At 37.7% G+C, this 23,683-nt stretch overlaps 1 protein-coding gene across 1 annotated transcript in view; it reads right to left on the reverse strand.

Annotated features, from left to right (window-relative positions):
- The window catches only part of VWA3B (von Willebrand factor A domain containing 3B), a 133,556-nt gene that overhangs the window by 82,984 nt on the left and 26,889 nt on the right, over positions 1-23,683 (reverse strand). The window contains exons 3-7 of the mRNA XM_058184758.1: positions 7,619-7,692; positions 4,432-4,656; positions 4,123-4,217; positions 1,886-2,136; positions 1,074-1,233 (exon numbers count right to left, since the gene is read on the reverse strand). Of these exons, the coding sequence (XP_058040741.1) occupies positions 1,074-1,233; positions 1,886-2,136; positions 4,123-4,217; positions 4,432-4,656; positions 7,619-7,658 (771 nt within the window). The 5' untranslated portion in view covers positions 7,659-7,692. The remainder of the gene's footprint in view (positions 1-1,073; positions 1,234-1,885; positions 2,137-4,122; positions 4,218-4,431; positions 4,657-7,618; positions 7,693-23,683) is intronic.

Below are 23,683 nucleotides of genomic sequence, written 5' to 3' on the forward strand. Positions count from 1 at the left end.
AAATGATGGGGAAAGTAATAACATTGAGAGTGGAAACTATATTATTGTTGGTAATTAAGGAAATAGAATTAACAAAATATGAAAAAGAATTGATTAGAATTATGATTATAATAGGTAGAATTATAATAGCTAGATATTGGAAACTGGATGTGATTTTTAGAATAGAAGAGTGGAATTCTGAAATGTGGAAATTAGCTTTAAATGATAAAATGACATGTGATATTAAAATTAGAAGTGGTGTGTATAAAGAAGATATTTTCTGGAAGACTTGGAAACCATTTGTGGACTTTGCGCTTGGAACATTGGACGCTTCAGTACCTGTACCTCGAGAACGTGGATTTTGGCAATCATGAGGATATATCCGAAGACCCAAATCTTCCTTTTATGTATAGCACAAGGGTGTAATAATGTATTTTCTTTTTGTTTGTTTGTTGCAAAAAAAAATAATAAAAAAAAAAAATAAAAAAAAAAAAGAAGAAGATAACTATTGTGCTTCTGTTTGGCAAGCCAAAAGAGAAAACTAAAAAGTTTGTGAACCCTATTGCACTTTCAATATTTCTGCATAAATAGGACCTAAAACATGATCTGTTCTCCCCACAATTCCTAAAACAACATAAACAGAACCCAATTAAATATGGAAAATTTAGGTGGTTTCACCAACTTCTAAGTACCACTCTATATTTAATTAGACTTTCTAGAAAAATTGATGTTCCCATGAAAGGCTGCATGCACAGGAAAATGCTCATGTATATTTCCACCTAATATACCAAAAGGGATAATTCTAACCAGGGCTACATATTTCAAAGCTCTTTGGTGTCATGGAAATATTTCTCTGCCCTTGTTCCAAGGGGAATTAGAAATAAAGCTTCTGCCTTCAGAACAGGATACTGTCATGTACATCTGTTATTGGTAAACTTCAGCCTGCAGAACAACTTGAAAGAAATTCCTTCTAAATAAACCCCATATTCTTTTATTAGTACTTGAGCCCTTCATAATTCATTCCCGCAGTACTTGCAGTTAAATCTCAGTGGGGTATCCTCAGTCCTAACTGAACACTTCTGGAAATAGATTACCGTATGATCAAACAGGGCCTCCAAGATTGCTTCTGTAGATCCAGTGTGACAAACACCTGGTAGGTATTCCAGCATCCAGAGCCACTCAATGGCATTTTCTATAAAGTCCTTTGTAACAAAAACAGGTTTCTCTTGCCATGGCACAAGATCCTGAGCCACCCTGCAAAGGAAGTAACTAAAATATTTGGAGGAAATGCTACATTATTCTCTTACAAGGACCAAGAGGAAGCATATATATATATATATGTATGTATGTATGTATATGTATATGTGTGTGCATGTGTATGTATATATGTATACACACACACACACACACACACACACACACACACACACACACATATATATATATATGCTTGGGAAGCCTGGGAATTCCTAAGACCAGAAGGCAGAGAGATATTCTCTGATGTCTAGACAGACATATGATCAGGGTGCCAAATGTCCAGGACATATCATAAGCCGCTCAGAGTTGCACATGACAACGTTCTGGTCATTCATATGGTCTGGCACCTGTTTTTGAGAAAGCACTGTACAAATGAAGGAGGCAATAATCTAACTTTTGGGAGTTGCCCCCACTCCAGCTTGTTTTCTTGATTACTTTCCCATCACAAGTAAAGTTCACCTCTCTTACCCCTAACAGACAAGAAAGTCTTCTCATCTCAGAAATAGCTTAAAAGATATGCAAAAATGTGCAATATTTTCCCTTAGTTATTTATACTTTATATGTTTTTCCAAATAGCTTGTTGCCATTTAAAGAGCAGTGGTAAAAAAAAAAAGTAGTATGTCTCACTAATAAAATATAGATAACTTACCGGATTAAGTTAAATTTCTCAATTTGGGTCACTTGCTGCTTTAAGACCATAGAAAGTGCTTCTCGGCAGAGATTGAACTCACTTAAAGAAGCCGTTCCAAAATCCAGAACAATGGTGATATTCTGTTCCTGTATTACTCCAAAGATCTGTCGACTTTCAGAGGTTAACCAGTCCATCCTTTGTTTGTACAGTTCAATCATTCCAGTTAGACGATTTGCAAAATTAAGAAGAAGGCTCTTTTTGGCTGTCAGCTGTATTTAAATAAAAAGAGAATACTAAATTTCAAGTTAGTGACCAGAAAATCTGAAAAATGTAAAGTTTTTCTTTTTCTTTCTTTCTTTCTTTCTCTTTCTTTCTTTCTTTCTTTTCTTTCTTTCTTTCTTTTTCTTTCTTTCTTTCCTTCCTTCTTTCCTCCCTTCTTTCCTTCCTTCCCCTCTCCCTCTCTCTCTCCCTCCCTCCCTTCCTTCTTTCCAACAGATCAATATGGGCTTATTATATTCTGTGTTTGCTGAAGACATATTATTTCAAGCACAGTCATCTTTTGAACTTATTTAATTGAAAGAAGGATTATGAAGGATTATGCTGATTATGAAGGAATACTGGAACAGTATCATCTGCTAAATAATTGTACACAGGATCTAACTAATGCTGATCAGAATGTTGTCAAAGAGGAATTGGCATCAGTAATTCATGTCCATACCACCACCCATCTAGATTACTGTAATGCATTTGTACATGGGACTGTCAATAAAGAATATATGGAAAGCGCAATTGGTTCAAAATGCAGGAGCCCCCATACTTTTGGGCTCCTGGCACTGGGAACATATAACATCGGTTTTGTGAATCCTGTGTTAGCTCTGAATTGGTCTCCAGGTCCAATTTAAAATGCTGGTTTTGACTTACAAAGTATTTGACATCCAGATGCTTTCAGGATTACTGTCACTGTATAGCTCCAGCTCAACCAAATTAAATCTAACAGGAAGAAAATGCTACCAAACCAATCCCAGTTTCAGGAATTTGGGGGCAAGGGGAGGCTAAGGCAAGGATGTGCTGGTCTTAAAGACCAAGCAATTTTGGAGAACTTTCCCCAATTTGATCTGATATAGCCTTATTTTTATTTTCTTTGTATTTCTGAAGCATTTGTATTATTTATTTAAATTTGGTTGGTTGGTTGGTTATGGCCATCGTTTTGATTCCTAGCAATCCTGTAGATAGATTTTCTCCATGATGATCTGTTCCTAATTCAATCTTCCCAGTCTTCTAACAGTGTACTTATCATCATTATAACTGAGTCCATCCACACTGCTGCCGGTCAATCTTTTCTTCTCTTTCCTTCCACCTTTCCCAGCATTACAGCCTTGTCCAAACAGTTAGGTCTTCACATAATATGTCAGATGCAAGATAATTTAAGACTGCTCATGTGTGCTTCAAGAGATATCTCTGAGTTGATTTGTTCAGTGATCCACTGGTTTGTTTTCTTGGCTGTTTGTAGTATTCTCAAAATCTTCCACACCAATGTGTCAGTATTCTTGCTAGCTTGCTTTATCAAAGTGCAACTTTCAGTTCCATAGAATGTCACAAGAAATACCATGGCTTGCACAAGTCTGACCTTTGTAAATCATGTCATTTGAATATCTATTCTAAGGCCTTCATGGCTGCTTTACCAATTGCTAGTCTGTAGTGTATTTCTTGACTGCTTGTTTCTTTGCTACTTATGGTTGATCCTAAAAAGCAGAAGCTATCCATTACTTTGATATTTTCATTATCAATGCTAAGGCTGGTTGTTCAACCTGTGTCATTTTCCTTATAATTTTAGCTCCATTTTTTTTTCACTTTACTCCTTAACTTTTATTTTATTAGAGCTTGCAGATCCTTTGCATTTTTGGCTATCAAGGTAGTATCATCAACACCGTACAAATAAGATTTAACTGAACTGTGGTAGCATAGAAATATGTTTAATAAATAAACATCTGACATCTTTTATCTAAAAATTGGACAGCTTTTGGAGGGGACCAAGAAATTTGGTGAGAATTTGGAAAGCTACACCTTACTCTGATGCCTTAGAATTTATGCCCTGCTTTAAGAGATGCTTTTTCCAATTCCATTATTTAAAGAGTCCTCAGATGTGTGCAAGCAGCAAACATGCTAGACACAAGACCGTTCTATCTGCTGCACATTCTCCTTCAAAAAAAAAAAGAAATCCTTTACTCTAATAAAATATAAATATATCAACTTACATTATAGACTTTGCCATCAGATATAGCCCTGTACTGATGATACAGACCATCTGCATATCGTGAAGCCACGATTTTCCCCAAGATGGAGACATAGTCTACAATAGAAAGTGTTGTTCATGTATAACTTACATCATGTGCATTCTTTCTTCATCACAGTCTCTCGCAAGTTCATGAAGTAGCAACTCCTACTAAGACAAAGCTACAAACTCATACACATGTTGCTGTTTATTAACAAAAGGGACATCTAAACAACAAAAGAAGATCTCTACACACTAGAGATCTCTTTGCACGGTCATATTTTAGGAATACCTTCTTTGTGCTGGAATCCAATTTGGGAAAAAATCTGAGAAAAAGTCATCTTGTTCTTCCTGAGTCCATAAAGTTGAAGCCATTTAGCAGAGGAAATGAGAGTTTGTACATTCAAGTCCCACTGGACATCGTTTGTCCTTTCTTTTGCTTCCATTGCATTCTTAAAAGCAACAAGCGACTGAGATGTTTCATGCTCCTTTTTAGTCTTTCCATTAACAGCAATCTCTGTAAAGGGAAATAAACTTATCTATAGCAAATTTATTTAGATGTCCCCTTCTTTCCCTATTATCTTTTCTTTTTTAAAAGTTATCATTAATAAACAAATTACTCACTACTAAAAGTAATAATATCCCTGTAACACACTATAGGTACTAGAACCTCTAACCACTATGATTGCTCCATTTCTTCAGCATAACCTTTTGCAAATTGCTGAAATTTTTATGCAATTTTGAACCTGCAGCCAACCTGCAAAACCAGTGCTAGAACAAGTAATGTTCTCCTCTACTTCAACTGACTGCATCTGTTGGTGCTCCTTTTACTTTTAGATCTTCACAGGTAAAAGTGTGAAATTCCAAGGAAGACTTATTCCTCTGCCCTGGTCCTATTAGATCTCTCAGCGGCTTTTGATACCATCGACCATGGTATCTTGCTGCGCCGGTTGGAGGGATTGGGAGTGGGAGGCACCGTGTATCGGTGGTTCTCCTCCTATCTCTCCGACCGGTCGCAGACGGTGTTGACAGGGGGACAGAGGTCGACCGCGAGGTGCCTCACTTGTGGGGTCCCACAGGGGTCGATTCTCTCGCCCCTGCTGTTCAACATCTATATGAAGCTGTTGGGTGAGAACATCAGTGGCTTCGGGGTGAGTTACCAGCAGTACGCTGATGACACCCAGCTGTACTTTTCCACCCCGGGCCACCCCAATGAAGTTGTTGAAGTGCTGTCCCGGTGTTTGGAAGCCGTACGGGTCTGGATGGGGAGAAACAGGCTCAAGCTTAATCCCTCCAAGACGGAGTGGCTGTGGATGCCGGCATCCCGATTCAGCCAGCTGCAGCCGCGGCTGGCTGTTGGAGGCGAGTTATTGGCCCCAAAGGATAGGGTGCGCAACTTAGGTGTCCTCCTGGATGATCGGCTGTCGCTTGAAGATCATTTGACGGCCGTCTCCAGGAGGGCCTTCCACCAGGTTCGCCGGGTTCGGCAGTTGCGCCCCTTCCTTGATCGGGATGCCTTGTGCACGGTCACTCATGCGCTCGTTACCTCTCGCTTGGATTATTGTAATGCTCTCTACATGGGGCTCCCCTTGAAGTGCACTCGGAGGCTTCAGTTAGTCCAGAATGCAGCTGCGCGGGTGATAGAGGGAGCTATGCGTAGCTCCCACGTAACACTGCTCCTGCGCAGACTGCACTGGCTACCTGTGGCCTTTCGAGTGCACTTTAAGGTGTTGGTTACGACCTTTAAAGCGCTCCATGGCTTAGGGCCTGGGTACTTACGGGACCGCCTGCTGTTACCACATGCCTCCCACCGACCTGTATGCTCTCACAGAGAGGGACTTCTCTGTGGGGGCTCCCACACTCTGGAACGAGCTTCCCCCGAGCTTACGCCAAATACCTGACCTTCGGACATTCCGTCGCGAACTGAAGACACACCTTTTTATTTGCACGGGGCTAGCTTGAATTGAATTTTAATTTTTAAATTTTGTAAATTTTATTAATTTTAAATGGGGTTTTTAGTTCATGGCATATTTTAATTTTTTCAGGCTAATTTTAAAATAAGTCTTTTAAATTGTATTTTAATTCGTACATTGTATGTTTTATCTTGCCTGTACACCGCCCTGAGTCCTTCGGGAGAAGGGCGGTATAAAAATCAAATAAATAATAATAATAATAATAATACTGATACCTCTAGGTTCTTTTGAAGGAGGACCAGAAGTGAAATCCAGCAGGTTCTGACAGGTTCTGGAGAACTGGTAGTGGAAATTTTGAGGAGTTTGGAGAACTGGCAAATATCACCTCTGGTTGGCCCCAGAGTGGGGAGGGAATGGAGATTTTGCAGTATCCTTCTCCTGCCACGCCCACCAAGCCACACCACACCCACCAAGCCACATCCACAGAACCGGTTGTAAAAAAAATTGGGATTTCACCACTGGGGGAGACCTTTCTGGGGTACTATGTAGACAAGTTGTCTTGGCAAGGGCTTGGTAAGCACTACATCGCTTACCTTTGGTAAAATCCAGATGGAGAATGAATGCCTTGATTAAGAAGGGAGAGGAAAATGTCTTGTTCTGAGCTCTCGGTCTCTTATCTCTTCTGATAAAACTAAGGAAAATCTCACCAACTTTAGCAAAGCAGTATAGGGAATGTCTTCTATCAACCAACTAACTAATCATTGAGGATAGTCCTTTGGGTGAATAGACCTCATGATTGGTTGTTTTGCCTTCTGGTAAAGCCATTTGTTCAAAAAGTCAAAAAGTCAAGCCTTGAGAACAATGGCCCTAAACAACTAAAAGTTCTTCCAATATTTACAGGAAGAGCAAAGGACTTCCTGGGTCTTCAGAGGCCAAGGCACTCTATCAGAGAAAGGAAAAGGAAAAGGAAAAGCAAGATCAACTGGCAACTCCTGCAAGTGACCTGCTTACCAGAGCAGGGAGGATGGAACAACTAGTGAGAAGCTTAATCTCAAAGATAATTCTTTGGTCCTCTGTTGGAGTGAATGGAATGAGTAATTCTGTCAAGGACATACTCCAGCTATAGTAGGAAGAGAAATAGTCCTACTCAGGGGTGAAATGTACTTATCTTTCTGACCGGTTTGCTGATGTGCCGTCATCTGCACACGCGCCATCATCTGCACATGCGCAAAGCCCTCTGCGCATGTGCAGATGGTCAAAACTGGGACATGATGATGTCCTGGTTGGGGGGGTGGAGTCTCTCGCCGCCAGCGCTAATGTTTCTCCGAACTACCCGCCGCCGGCACTACAGGTTCCTGCAAGCCAGATGGAGCCGGCAGCATTTCACCCCAGTCCTATTATACTGTTATTAATATCACTTGTTATTTACATGGATATCCAAACATGCACTCCTGAAGAAAAACTAATTGCTGCAACATTGCTGCAAGATACTACAATATAATGCTATTTTGTAGCTTGTCAAGAGAAACTAGAAATTTCAGGAGTAAGTATTTAATAGATACTCACGTTTACTCCAAGCAAGTTGATTACTCATGTTGCCAGTCATTCAAAGGACAGAGTTTGTTTGTGCTTCCGTTCCTCTTAAATCAGCAATAAAAACAAATATAAATTATTATATTGGTTGCATTCGTTCAAGGCTGTCTCAGCAAACTTAAACTAGGATGGGTATTTATCAGTATACATTTAACGATTTCTATAACGATAAGTTGAAACACTTTTCCAACAATAAATGGAAAGTTTCCCTCAAATCTAACAAATTTATGATGCTATCATCTTTCACAAATTATAATCTGCTTTTGCAGACCATAAAAGCTTATGCTGTAATGAATTTTTAATAGTGTTTAAAATGCCACAAGATTGTTTAAGTAGAAGGTAAACACTTGAATTATAGCTGTTCTGTGCTAATCACATTGCCTGACTTTTTGGCCCTATTTTAAGGTGGTAGAATTAGTTTTGAAGGCTCCATTTCTTGTGGAGGCTAAACGGTTTGGGCTGCCTATAGCACCAATATTAAATTGCTTAAATTTAAAGTTCATAGCCTAGGCCAGTTTTCTAAACTAAGAATTATCCTATCATGGGCTCACAATTCTGGAAAGTCCCCCAGTCTGTCAACTTTCATCAACTCACATAAATCATTATTAATTTAATTTAATTTAAATTTAATTTATCATTTTATTTTAATTATTATTATTTTTTACCATCTCTCTTATAACAAACTCTGGGTGGTTCCCACTCAACAACTAAAATGACAAAAAAAAACCATATTAAAACTATTAAAAGTCGCCAGGTCAAGTTTTTGATGTGTAGTCACCTCATCTTATCCCAGCTTGGGGATGGGGGAGTCAGGTCTTCAGTGCTTTATGGAAGGTTAGGAGGGTAGAGAGATCTGTAGAAGTTCAGGGAAAATGTTTTCTGTAGGGCAGGGACTGCCACAGAAAAGGCACACTTCCAGTTCCCATCAGCTGATAATCTTCAAAGGAAAGGACTAGATGCATGCCCACCCTATCGAATGCAGCAAATGGTTGTCTCCTACAGATAGCATAGATACCTTAATCAGTATTTCCTATTTGAGAATGATAGGAATTGAAATCCATCATATTTGGAAAGCACTAAGTTAGGAAAGGCTTATCTAGCAATATATATATGCTTGAAAAGGAACGATCAAATCAGTTGGATAGGTAATCTCTTATATAGTTTGCAGATTTGAAAGGTATAAAACAATAATAAAATCTCATACTACCCACAGAGGCAGTAAATGTTTAGGGAGACACTTTAAAAACACTTAATACATAAACAATTAGAGATGCTAGTCCAATCGCTGACCAGGTTAGATCCTGGTAGTTCATTGTAGATGGCAGTGATCTTAAGCATCTCAGATGCAAATTTGCATACAGAAAGTTAGTTGTGTGCCTTTTGCATGCCAAGCATTCTGCCCTAATGAAATAATGAATAGTTAATATAATATAAGCTAGTAGAGGTAGACCTCTATTTATGACGACAATTGAGCCCAAAATTTCTATTGCTGAGACATTTGTTAAGTGAATTTTGCCCCATTTTATGATCTTTCTTGCCACAGTTATTAAGAGAGCCACTGCACTTGTTAAAATAGTAACATGGTCATTAAGTGAATCTGGATTCCTGATTTCCTTTGACCCAGGGACACAGCAACCATCATAAATATGAGTCAGTTGCCATACATCTGAATTTTGATAATGTGACTATGTGGAAGCTGTAATAGTTGTAAAAATAGTTGTGAAAAATGGTCATAAGTCACTTTTTTCAATGATATAACTTTAAACAGTCACTAAATGAACTGTTGTAAGTTGAGGACTACCTATATTTGCCGCATCATTGTTGGTTACATGGAGGAAGAATTACCTGAAAAGGAATCTGATTGAGATTACATAAAACCTTATAACAAAACACAAGAGGTTCTTTCCAACAACTTTTTAAAACTGGGAGAATGAATTGGGATTTGAAATCATAGCAATTTCACAGAGAACTCTTCATATTGTTACAGATTTCCCTTTAAGTCTATTTCATATAAGAATGGATCATGAACAAAAAACCCAGGTAGCACTATATAGCATTAAAATTACACTATAAACTTGTTACTATTTCAAGATTGTATTGACAGGGTTGGAGGTCAATTGATATAGACTGGAGGGCAGAACTTCTGTGACAGAGTCATCCAACAATTATTTATGATTAATCTCAGTATTGGTTTGGTGCCCAAATTTCCAACTGCAGATAGATTGATATAAGAAATTGAATTCATCAACTGCCAGGATTGTTTCTACAAAATTAAAAAAAAATCTAAAAAAAATCTTTTATTTGATTAGTGACTCTGGGGAAAAAATTAACAGAACAAAAAGTTTGAAAAAGTCTGCAGGGAAGAGCCCCATTGTCAGACCTACCAGTTAGATCATCTCAGGAATCAATTTTACCGAAAGGCTAAAAATACTTTTGCTAAATTTGTTTGTAATAACAAAATCTTGCAAGTTTGATTGTGGGGTATGTCTTTCTCCTTCTTATCCTCATGTGAATTAGGGAGTTGGCCTGAGCCTCTTCTACAGATTTTCTCTTGTTGTGAATATGAGATTTGTTTTTCCTTTGATGTTATTGCTTTGATAACAGAGTTCACATATTTCCCTCAAGGTCATCCGCCTTATTCTTTACAGCCATTTATTAGCTGTACGAATATTGTTTTCTTTTAACAGATTATACCTTTTTTCCCTTTCTGTCTGCACTCCCTAATTTTGCTTTTTCCCTGATTCCCTCCCTTTTTTCCATTTTAACCTTTTTTCTCGTTCTTTGTATTTTACACTTTTCTGAAATCTAAAAAGGTTGTAAAAAAAACTTTTAGGAAATGATATCAACAAGATGAACTAAACAATAATTTATATATATTGGTGGGGGGGGGTTGTATGGTTCAGTGCATCTTGTTGATAACATTTCCTAAAAGTTTTTTACAACTTTCTTAGATTTTTGAAATGTGTAAAATACAAAGGAAATAGGTATGTAGGTAGGTAGGTAAATAAGATATAGATAGATAGATAGATAGATAGATAGATAGATAGATAGATAGATAGATAGATAGATAGATAGATAGATAGATAGATAGACAGATAGACAGATAGATAGATAGATAGACAGATAGACAGACAGACAGACAGACAGAATACATACATACAGTACATATATACTTACATGCATATATACATACATACATATATACACACACACAACAGATAGATAGATAGATAGATAGATAGATAGATAGATAGATAGATAGATAGATAGATAGATAGATAGATAGAATACATACATACAGTACATACATACATACATGCATGCATATATACATACATACACACACACACACACACACCACAACACAGACAAGGCACCCAGTACAGACTTCTTTGAGGTTCAACATTCAGACATCTGTATTCAAACAAAATTCTAACCCCTTGTAAACTAAATCATTTCCTAATCATTTAATTGTCATGGTTGACTGAGTTTGCTAAATCCAAGGCCCTGAGTTTTCATAACACTAATTAGTAAGCCACATTTTAGGATGTATATTTTGAAAATCCAACCACAGGAAATCAGAAGGTAGGTCTGCAGGCAGGGATTAAAGTGCCTTAGTCAGAAGAAATTATTATCCTTTACTTGCTCTTCTGTTCTTATCTGCTCCTTATCAGAGATGGCACTTCAGCCTAGATTATGGCTTCACCAGAAACCCAAAGCCTACCACAGACAGATATAAAGTAATATTGTTTTAAAAGGTGGATGGGAAGAAATGTATCCCAGATCATTCCAGACCTAGAAATTTTTTCCAATGCCATATTTAAATTGAGCATTTTAGTAGCCTAAGTGGCTACTAAATCAAATTCATTTTGATTGATATTCAGAAACTCTTGTTGGCTTTCTACTTCCTATTTTTAATCCCTAAATCACTCTGTCTGCCAACCTTTTTATTTCGATTCTGCTTTTTCAGTTATATGGCTTCTGTCATAGATCCAAATCACAACAGTGCAATAATCAACACTAGCACCAACAGTAACCTTGACAACCTTTTAAAATACAGCTGTTGATGGATTGACTAGTTAATACACAAAAAAAATCCTCTATATATGTGTACAATAAAGGGCATGTGCAAACATTTACTCTTTGGCTGTAACACCAAATAATTTGCTTTTGGCAAAATCCCCAGAAAAGTTGTGTTAACAAGCCACTGTCACAATGTGGGGTTGAGTTGCCAGCAGAGAAATGCATACTGTTAACAGCAATGCTAGCCTGCCGTGCACTAGTCCAAGAATTAATCTCTTATCAATAGTCAATGCTAGCTAAGCTATTGTTGTATGTGAACAGACAGAACTAATCATAATTGACTAGAATCATTAAAAATGTTGAGTCAATGCTGTACAAACAACAATTAGCACAAGTAAATGATCAGTTGTAAATCATTTTAGCACCATCATAACTTTGAACAAATGGTCATTTAAACAAATGGTCACACACTGAGGGAAATTTATACTAAGAAACAGATTTAAGCAATGAATTAAAACAGATTTGGCTGTTTATTGATAAGGATAACCTTTATTGTCATGCCATGTAAATATTGAGCAGAGCAGAGCATGACTGTCTGCAGTGGAAAGCCTCCTTATCCATGGATGACCTCAGTATAATTTAGAATACTGATATTACAGGATTCTAAGGAACTGAGATTTCCATTGCTCTTAAAATAGATTGTGTTTAATGATTTTCTGGGAATCTAGCCAATTGTGGTTAATCCATGAACCCTGTGTGGGAAACCCCCCTGATAGAAGAATGAACATTTTTGAGGAATATTAAAAAAGGCAGAATATTATATTTCCCTAAATGAGAAAAGGAAAAACATGTTTTTAGAGGCAGAAAGCAACCCCCACCTTTCTTAATAGCCCACAGCTGATGTCAGCACTTAAGCGATAAAGAGCTTATTGAAAGAAGACAAGTATTTAGATACCTCTATTCATAAGCAAATACCCTCACCCAAGAGCCAAAACAGGACGAAAGCCACAATAGGAATAACCCAACACCCTTTCAGAACACAAGCCACTTCACTGCATCATCCCCAGCAAACGTCAACCAAACCTGGGAGCTCAAACAACCTATAGACCCCTACATAACCCCTACAACAGCCAATAGAATAAATGTTCTTGCACAGGAACAGGAAGCTCAAATGTAAAGGTATATAAACCCTTCACTCTCAACTCCGTTTTGTCAGCTGCACCAGAACCATGTGCTTGGTGGTTCTGTTCATCATTAAACCCTTTTTCCAATCAGCCTCCATGTTTTCAGTGTCTTTCTCTCAACTTGGAACTGAACCAGATGGATATTTTCCCCACACCTGTTAAACAAATCACGGCTTAATGCAATATGTCAAAATCAGTATGCTTAAAACATGGAATTTATGACTACAGGTAGTCCTCGATTTACAATAGCTTGTTTAGTGACCTTTCAAAGTTACAATGGCAATGAAAAAAGTGTCTTCTGACTGTTTTTCACACTTACAACTGTTGCAGCATTCCCTTGGTCACACAATCTAAATTTGGGAACTTGGCAATAGTTATGACAATTACAGTGTCTCAGGGTCATGTGATCACCTATTGCAACCTTCCGACAAGCAAAGTCAATGGGGAAGCAAGATTCACTTAACAACTGTGACAAGAAAGGTCATGAAATGGGGTAAAATTCATTTAACAATTGTCTCACTTGGCAACAGAAATTTTGGGCTCATTTGTGGTCGTAAGTAGAGGACCACCTGTATTTCTTAGGGGAAAGCACAAATCTAAGCATGGAAAACTTATTTGAGAATCATCAGAAACTAAGATTTCAACACAGAAGTTGTTTAACAAATCACATTTCCCGATCTTCACACTAAACCAATTTGCAAATGGCAGAAAGTAAGAGAAACATTGGAACTTTCTTTTCTCTCTCTTACAAAAAGGTTCTGAATGTATTTGAACAGCAAGTTTGAGCCAGGATCAACCCTTTTTTACATTAAACAGACTAAAGCAGGGGTCTCCAACCTTGGCAACTTTAAGACTTCTGGACTCCAATTCCCAGAATTCCTCAGCCAGCTTTGCTAGCTGACAAATTCTGGGAGTTGAAGTCCACAAGTCTTAAAGTTGCCAAAATTGGAGACCCCTGGACTAAAGCCCCCGATTTTGAACCAATACAAAGAATACAATATTTGTGTGTACTTCCCTTCATACATCATTAGAAGTATAGTGGCAGTGTATTCTTTATTATAAAGGACTTTGTTTCAGAAAGCTGTCCTTTGGATTTTTCAAAAGTTCACCATTGTCCTTTATTTTGGTCATTTTAATTTTTAATGATACCACCTAATGCATACTTTCATATTCATGTGAAAAATATGGAAATTTGAATTATCTTTTAAAGAATAATTTTACGTATTCTGATTGATTTTAGATACTTTTTTTTTAAATGCTTCTGTAAAGTTTTTTTCTTAGTTTTGCTTTTAATTTTTCTGTTGTGAAGCAAGGTTATAAACATAAACAATTAAATTGGTTTATCCTTCGGAGCCTCTTTCAGATTTTGTTCCCTTTTCAGGTTTGTCCTTTTATTTTTATTTTTCAAGAAAATATGGTCACTGAAATAATATGGTCCCTAAGCCCTGGTGCTAGAATAGAATAGAATAGAATAGAATAGAATAGAATAGAATAGAATAGAATAGAATAGAATAGAATAGAATAGAATAGATTTCTTAATTGGCCATGTGTGATTGGACACACAAGAAATTTGTCTTGGTGCATATGCTGTCAGTGTAACTTTGTCTTCTGGAATATCAACTTCTGGCTCAGATAGTAAGATGTCTTGAAGTAGTCCTGGGTGCAAGTCTTGTTCTACCTTCTTCATATATGACGAACGTTGGCAGTAGAAAAGGGCCACCTACTTTTTACCATGCTGCTGAACTTTGTACATACATCTGGTTGAGTCTGTGACCCTTAAGGCTATACTCGGAGGCTACAGCTGGTGCAGAGTGTGGTGTATAGGCAGCTTTGGGAGCCTCAAGAATGGCCCCTGTAACACCACTATTCCACAGGCTGCTTTGGTTACCCGTCTGCTTCCAGGTGCAATTCAAGGTGTTGGTGGTCACCTTTAAAGCCCTTCATGGCTTGGGTTATTTGTGGGACCGTCTCACCCCACTGGCTTGACCCATCCCACTCATGCCAGCACATGCCCATGTCAGTTGGCCCCAACCCTTCTGTCTTTTCATATGGGCCTAAAGACCTGACTCTACCAGTTAGCCTGTAGCCCCAATGGCAGAACAGCACAATGGGGGGTGGTTGATGAAGTAAGAACAGATCCTTACATTCTGCCCCACTGTCTCCAGTTGTCCTTAGATTTTAGTCTTTGGTTTTAATTTATTTATGTTTTAATGTAGATATATATTTTAATAACTGTAAGCCACCCCGAGTTACCTTATGGTAAGCTGGGCAGCTAATAAATTTTATAAATAAATGGATAGACAGACAGGAAAGATTCTCAGATGTCTGATCCAAAGGCTATTGTTGTTGCTGTTATCAGCACCTTAAAATCCTGACGGAACTGCAGTATCTTTCAGAAGCAAGCCTAGACAAATTAACATGGGGATAAAGCCTAGCAAAAGTTTCAAATTTGGATACAAAGACCCTGACTGTTGTGAAAAAAAGTCTCCCCTAGAAGCAAAGGTCCGGTAGCTGTAGAAATAGGCTGAGAAAAGATAGATTTTGCAAAAATTGTTCAGTTTACCTACAGCCATTTCAGAAACCAGACAGGAGGGAAAGTATTGCCTGCAAGTCATGGTTTGGCAGGCCTGTTCTTTGTGGCATGCTGCATGGATTGGTGAGAAGGCAATGGAGAGCAGGCGGAACTATCAATTTTTTTACCACTAAAATTCCTTAGCTACATTTTTTGTATTGCCCTAACTTCCAATGCAGAATGTTTGCATTTACCCCATAATAAATAAAATCCCCCCCCCCACAAATCAAAACGTGCGGCCCCTACGAAAACTAATTAAGAAAAGCGGATATTCCAATTAATTTTTACTATCTATATATCAAGATGCTGCTTGACATTCGTACCCCGAAGCTCCTTGGTCATCAAAGGAGGGGAACTTAGTCCCTGAGATGCATTAACTGGAAACGAATGGTGGCATTACCCGGCCAACCAGGTCTCCAGCTTTCCACCCATCCTGGGAATCCTCCGTGTAAGGTAATAGGGAGGCTACTAGCACCCCTGCGCTTCTCTCCTGGGGGTGGGGGGCGGCCTCACCTGGTTCGGGCTATCAGGCCGCTTCTATCCCATTGTGACGAGAAAACGCGGCGAATTCCAGGGCGTTGCAGCGATTCGTCCTGCTTAAAGCAGCCGCCCCGTTTTCGTTGATGCTGGAGACGGCGCGGTTGCTAAGGCAGGGCCAGCTGGCAGAGGCGGTCGGAGCCTAGTTCCGAAGGATAAAGGTGCTGGGATTTAAGCGCGACTCTTGCAGTTTGCCTTTTTTTTTTTTTTCGCTGTGGGACTTAATCTCAAGCATCTCACTGCTATTTATGTAATGCTTTTCCTTCTAAAGAGGAAACTCTTTAACTATGCTCCGACTCCCTGGACTCTGTTTCGATTGTAAAATAATTGTTAATTTAAAAAAAAGCAAACGTTTTTCTTTTTCTATAGAGTTTAGTCGTCGCAGGTCTCTTCTTGTTAGCGACCTGCTTTATTTGGGAAAGAGAGTTTGTGGCTCATAGTGTCAGGATGACAGTGCAAGGACATTGCCTGCAATAATCAGAGGTAATCGCAGATGGTAGTTTCCCACACAGGCCTCAGAAGTCCTTGTCCTTAGTTGCAAATGATGGAGATAATTATTTAAAGATGCTCTCGTTACAAGGAAACAAGCTGGAATTAAAGAAAACGTTCAACAGGAGTAATGAAGGGCTGCTTTTTTTATAAACAACTTCTGAATATTTAATAGCATTGCAACTAAGATCAATTAATGTCTGGTTTGCCCAGAACCTACCTCACCAAGGGATTTTGAGCCAGTCCCAATTTATCAGCCTAACTTATCCTGAAAGCTTGTAATGAAGATTGTGAGGAGATGATCCAAATCATCATCAATAGCAACAAAATAAAAGAGAGACAAGGTAAACTAAAACGTTATCTGGAACAGCTCAGTCTTTGGCAGGAAGACCAATCTGATCCCCACAGGTCCTTCTTCAAATAATGTCCCTTGTCCTCAAAGACCCTTACTTCACAAAAGTGGGAAGCTATAAGTAGATTTTCCATAGAGGATCTAATAATCAGAGCAATTCTGGTTGGAGCAAGACATTTTCTTGCTATTAACAAGAAAAAATGAAACTACCTAGAAATGCCGTTATTAATATTTGTACTATATTTGTGTAAATCAGCTATCCTATCTGCATGTTTCATAATTATTTTCCAAGAAGCCTTTTTTCTGTAGGAGCAACTTTATGTACTGAGTAAAACTTACTTGCTAAGAAGTTATTCATATTAAATTATGTTGCTGTTCTGCTCCATAAGTAACAACCCTGGAGACAAAAGGGTGACTCTAAATAATTATAGAAACCATGAGAAATTAGATTAAATCTTGCCAGCTTGGCAGTTAATTATTGTACAGTAGAAATCTCAGTGCAAAATACAGCTTAGTCCCATTAAAAATACTAGAATCTTCTCACGACGGAAAAACACCAAAATCTGTGTTTGAATAACATTGCAATGCCAGATTTATACAAGGAGTGTGCTAGCTTAATATTAAAAATATTAACTTTTCACCAGGCAAGTTGGTAAAAGAGGTAAGAAAGCTAAGGAAGAAAAATGGAGGCTTGCATTTGAACCTTTCCTGTGTTGATCTTAGGGCTTGCCCCCATTATTAGGTAAAAGCTAACCACCTAAACTTTAGCAGGCATAAAATAATGCTGGCATGAAATTTGCTGTCTCTGTTTCAAAACCTGCTTCTCTTGTATCTGTTCCAAGTCACTGCAGAATAGCACTGTCCTGATTTCTGAGTGTGCCAACTATTATAAGCAAAGTGTTTTGCTTTCCCCTCTGGCTTTATTGACATTCCCTTTCACCATGTCAACAGCCAGTGAGCAAACACCTGCCTATGGAGCAGGGCAGCACAAATGTGGTAGGTTTGATTCAGGGCTCTAATCTTTCTCTAGATTAGTTTATCTGTCCCTCTTTTTATGTACCAACTGGGCATCCTCCAATTTAAAATCATATTACAAAAAGAAAGAGAAAACAACAAGGCAAAAGTTATTCTAGAGAGTTGTGAGTCTGAATTCGCCATAACACTGAACTGTATTCAGTTCCGTGGAGTGTGAAAACTGAAATTACTGTAACTAGCAAGCCTTACTTCAGGAAGAGGAAAATGACTGAAACCGACAAATATAAGAAATCTGACAAATAAGTTAGAATAACCAGTTCAAAAACTCTTGTTTTCTGAAGGCTGCCATGATTTTAAAAAAAGTGTGATTGTTGCATCGAATGGTAAAAATACATTTAGAATACTACTAAAAGAAAAAAATGTTTATACTCTGCCTTTATTACAGAATATTGTTAAAGCAGAACACCACTACTCTATTACTCCTCTTCCCCAAATAATATATTATTTGGGGAAGAGCTTTCTTCTGCTTTGTTGAAGGGATGAAGATGGCATCAAAAATAAGCAAGTAGAGAAGTTAATTGATGGGGTGGGGGGGAAACAGGAAACCAAGCGCTAATGAAGAGATCCTGTACTGGGAAGAAAATACTGCAATTGAAGCTGGCAAGTGATTAGAGGGGAATTGGCCTCACAATACTCCAGCCCTCTAATCACTGCCACAACAGGTCATCTAATCTCACCTCAGAGATAATGGGTGACAAAGCACTACACATTTACGCAATTTAAAGCTGTAGCAGGATAGTACTAGATGAAGGAGGAAAATCTTACCTTAAAATAGGTGCACCTAATAATGACTTTAATACTCATGGACATGAGATGACAGTGGAAAAGTGGAAATAAGACCTTAGTTGACAGTAATATGACGAGGTGCAAATTAGATCTTTTCGGATGCAGAGAAAGTGCTGCAAAAGTTGTCCAACCCATAAAACTTTGTTTAACTGAGAGCAAACCTAAGGAAAGATCTGCTACTTTCTCCTGGAATAGAAAAAGATTTCTAATTATTCAGGCTGCAGAAGGAAGTTTTCCTGGATGGATAGGAAGGTCTGTAGAGATTATCAGTCATCCAGGTCAGGGGTTTCCAACCTTGGCAACTTTAAGCTTTGCTGGCTGGGGGATTCTGGGAGTTGAAGTCCAGCAGGCTTAAGGTTGCCAAGGTTGGAGACCCCTGATCCAGGTCATAGTTGTCCCAAAGATGCTTTTTCAGGAGGCAACTAGATTTTCTTGTTTTTTCTTTTGAAAACATTTCGCTTCTCATCCAAGAAGCTTCTTCAACTCTGACAGGATAGTGGGAAATGGAAGTATTTACAATAAATTCCTTGCAGACAGCTGGTAATCTGCATCCTTGTAGAGGATCCTTGAAGCGGAGGTTTATCTGTGTCCTCAAGTGCTTCAAGGACCATCTAAAACAGGGGTGTCAAATTTGCTGCGTCATGGCAGTATCACATGACGTATCGGGACTTTTTTCCCCTTTGCTAAACCAGGTGGGGCGGGGCCAGCATGTTACGCAACCGGCCCGCGGGCCCTGAGTTTGACACCCCTGCTCTGAAAGGATGCACATTACCAACTGTCTGCAAGGAATATACAATAAATCCTTCCATTCCCTACTATCCTGTCAGAGCTGAAGAAGCTTCTTGGATGAGAAGCAAAATGTTTTCAAAGGAAAAAACAAGAAAGTCCAGTTGCCTCCTGAAAAAGCACCTTTGGCCCATCCTACCAACTGCATTCCTATCCTCTAGAAATCTTCTAGAATAGTATTTTTAATGACAACATTAAGATGCTAGCTGGGAAATTTGGGGATATTATTTCTATTAATATTTCTATTATTTCTGTATTATTAACAACAGTAAATAAATTAGAAGCATTGGGGTTTTTTGTTTTTGGCTTCATTTTGTTTTGGTTTCTTTCCTAAATTGCCTAAATACGATGTATTTGTATTCTTTATCACATAATAGAACTTTTTAGCAAAATATTATAACTGAAATAACTACTGTAATATCAAAATAAACTATATTCTGAAAAATGCATGTAAGGATTGGTCATAATAGCATTGTGCTGGAAGTTATCTACACATCTTAGGTTTGAAAAGTTTGAAAAACATTAATCCAGGGAATTTATTTATTGGAAGACAGTTCATTAAAAATGTCAACACAATCTAAAGCTTCAGTAGGAAAGAAATTGGGTGGGAAAGCCAATTATAAATCTTAGATTTATTATAAACCTATAATAAGATTTCACTGTATAATTTTTGATCATCCTGCCTGAAAAAGATTATAAAGATGGAAAAGGTGCAAAACTTGACTAGGAGAATAGAATATTGCAACGTCTGGAGCAGAGGAGGCATATCTTGTAACACTTAAATAGAAGGCTTTCTCAAAAATATACAATATCTTTGGCCTTAACTAATTGACTAAAGTCATTACTCATGGTTCTCATGCATTAATATATTTTAATGTGCTGGTATGTTCTTTTCTACTTCATTGTACACTGCCAGAATCTCACAACTGGGCAGTCTGCCAAAAGCATTAATGTCTGTCATTAATGAAGACAGACTTTTTATTGCTTCAACAATATCTGGCTCATGCTATAAATCCTTAGGGTGGAACCATATTAAAAAAAATACTTGTTTTTATATAGTTCAACTGTAGCAGATGCAGTCATTAAGTCTGGTAATGACTGCCAATTTAAACGCTTTAAGGGGAAATGGACAATATCATGGAAGAATCAATGATTATTAGCCTTTATGGTTGTTTTCTTACCTCAGAATTATAGACAACACAACCACATTGTGAGTTTTTTAAATATGTCTGTTTGGCCATTTCTGAGAAGACAGTAATAAACTAGATGGGCCATTGGGCAGATTCAGGCTGGCTTTTTGTTTTTATAATTTGGGTGATGTGTTATACAACACAGATGGAAGCCACATGAATGGCTTGAATCCTGATTCACTCCTCTCATTTTAAGTTTTACAAAGTCACACTTCCTTTATTTAATCAGTGTAAAAACTGCAGGTAGACTGGAATCTTGTGTCCATGTATTTAGTGTAGCAGGATGCTCAGCTGAAAACAATGAAATGGATCCAGACTTATTCATATTTCTGGTAAATATATTGAAATAAATAGGGTATATTAGTCCAGTTGATTTCAGTAACTAAATCTTGGCTAAATCTGGATTCAATTATTGACCTTGTTTATGTCTAATCTTGAACTATAATGTAATTTGTTATTGTCTGAACACATTTGTCTTGGCTTAGTATGCTATGTCAACTAGACTCCTCTGACTTGTTCACCAAGCCATCGTTTAAATAATCCTGGTTTACTGTTTTGCAGGAATGCATCTGTTGACTTTTCAGTAAACATTTACAGTACAGACTGGCTTTCTATGCTAATTAAAAAACACCACTGCTGTAATCTAGACTGGGAAGCTAAGAAGGCAAAAGTAAAACTATTTCCATTTTGTTGCCAAGAAAGCAATATAGATGTTGTCCATGAATCACCAGGAGCAAAAGAGATTTGATGGAAACTTTTCTCAAATCCAGAGAGGAATGTACTGCATACTCTAGCAGTGCAATGCCACAAACCCATTATATTTCTGCCCTGCTGTTAATCCAGTTTGGAGGAGGGGCTCCTGTTGGGGGTCTTTAACCCCTGCTAGGATTAGGATTATTTTAGGATTGATATGGCATCAAATGAATTACATCACATTACATCTGCAAATAACCACCACTATTTTTTTTCATAAGGGTAAATCCACTAGCAGGTGGTAAAAACCTCCAGCAGGAGCCCCCCAAATTGGTTAATAGATAAATATAACAGTAGATTTATTTCAGAGGAAATAAAATGATACAGATTGGAATAGCATCTCCAGTTTCTAGGGTGATGAGCACATTTGGGCTTTTTACTATTACAAAATGGCCTTCTTCCTGCCTGCCCAGAGATTAGAAAATTATTTCTCCTGCCTACAGTTCATAATGGACACATCTGAAGATCAGCAGTTGTGGGATGGTTTTTCCAAGCATGATATTCATTTAATTATTAAATTTATATGCCACCCATAAGGTGACTCTGGGCAGCTTGCCAATCATAAAAAGATAAATAGAAAAGCCGTTTAAAATTTAAAACTATGGAAATATTTATTTATTTTTAAAATGCAATAAACCAAGAACCAAGAGACAAACCATACAGGGATGAGATCTTTTTACCTATCAACCCATCTCCAGGGCTCCAAGCCAACCCTTTCAGGGCCTCAAGTCAATAAGCAAAATCAAATTTTAATACTCTTCTTGGAAGTATATTAAGGATTGGGAGAGCAGTTCTCAGCTCTGGTGGAAGAGAGTTCCACAGGCTCAGGGTATGAGCAGTATGAAGCATATCAAACTAGTTGGGTGCTTTCCAAAGGAAAAGAAAGGAATATTTTCTGCTATTGTACTAGCTTAACAAATAACTGAGGAAACAAATACCCTTGTAGAGTTCAAATGTGTGCAACGTGGTATTTGTTTCAGGCTTAGCAACTACATTCTCTCTCTTTCCTCATATATTTACAGACTGAAGTATTCAAACACTAGCCTCAACATGACAAAAGTTTAGATTGATGCATCCCGCACAGAGGAAGGAAAGGTGTATTATACTCAGGCATGAAATATTTACTTAGCATATCATTTTAAAAGCAAGAACAGAATGTTCTACAACTTGATGATATAAAATTAGGCACATCATGGTATGCAAAGCAAGGCATTTGTTTTGGAGATTTCTCACATTGCATTCTATTGTGTTTATATTAAAGCCTTTATAGAAACATTCAAGACCATATTTGTAATTGTTATTCCATGAAATAAATGTTGAACATCAACAGAAATAAAAAAGTTCTGTTGCTTATTTTAATAACCAGACTGTATGGTAGAATTGGTCAACTGGGACTTGCTAATCACTCCAGGTATAGGAAAACTGCATTGGGGTTCCTTGTCAAAATCCATAATGCAAATCTAATTAATACCTAATAACACTATGATTAATCAGGATTATCATCCTCAGTGAACTAACCATTTTCCTCCAGTTTAACCTCCTTCTCGGGACCTCTGTGAAGACCAAAGAAGTATGCCATCTGCTTTTTAAAATTGTTACATTTCTTGGTTGTGATTGTTTTAATGAAGCTTGGACCAGACATCCTCAATCAGAATATTTGTGCATGCAATGCTTTAAATAATGTAATGATCGGACTTTTTTCACATCGCTTGAGGTAAAGAGAGAATGAATTCATTCCCTGTTCCATAGTGTTTAAATAGAATTATTCCTCTCCAATAAAGAAGGTGAATTTCCACTTAAAAGGTAACTTCTGCACCCAGGCTATTTAGTGGAACCTTTGTCTGTCGTGCACATTTTAGAGGCAAAAAAACTGTGCTAAGAGAATTGGTAACCTTGCTTTATACACTTTGATCTGTAGCACAAGCTTACACATGCCCAATTAGAAGTAAATCTAATTAAATTTAATTAGTTTTAATTATAGGCAAGTGAGTATAGGATTGCAGTCTCAAAGTAGTAGCCTTTCATGAAATACTTAAATAGTTTTGATAGCTGGGGATTATGGGAGTTTGAATTTCAAGATATATGAAATGCTCTAGTTAGGGAAAGTGCATTGCCTAACAGAAAAAAACTCAATTTCAGCTGTAATAATATTGTTTCCTTAACTATGAACCTTGAAAATAATGACTAAATTGTTTAATGTAATAAACAAAACAACAGTACATTCAGTGAATCTTCTTTATTTTGCGTAGCATCCAGTCAGTATAATACTTCTTCAGTGTTTAAGACATTTTTTACTGAGAAAAGTATAGGCTTCTAACTCAAACACCAAGT

Source organism: Ahaetulla prasina, chromosome 5, assembly GCF_028640845.1.
Source record: "Ahaetulla prasina isolate Xishuangbanna chromosome 5, ASM2864084v1, whole genome shotgun sequence".
Classification (NCBI taxonomy): Eukaryota; Metazoa; Chordata; class Lepidosauria; order Squamata; family Colubridae; genus Ahaetulla; species Ahaetulla prasina.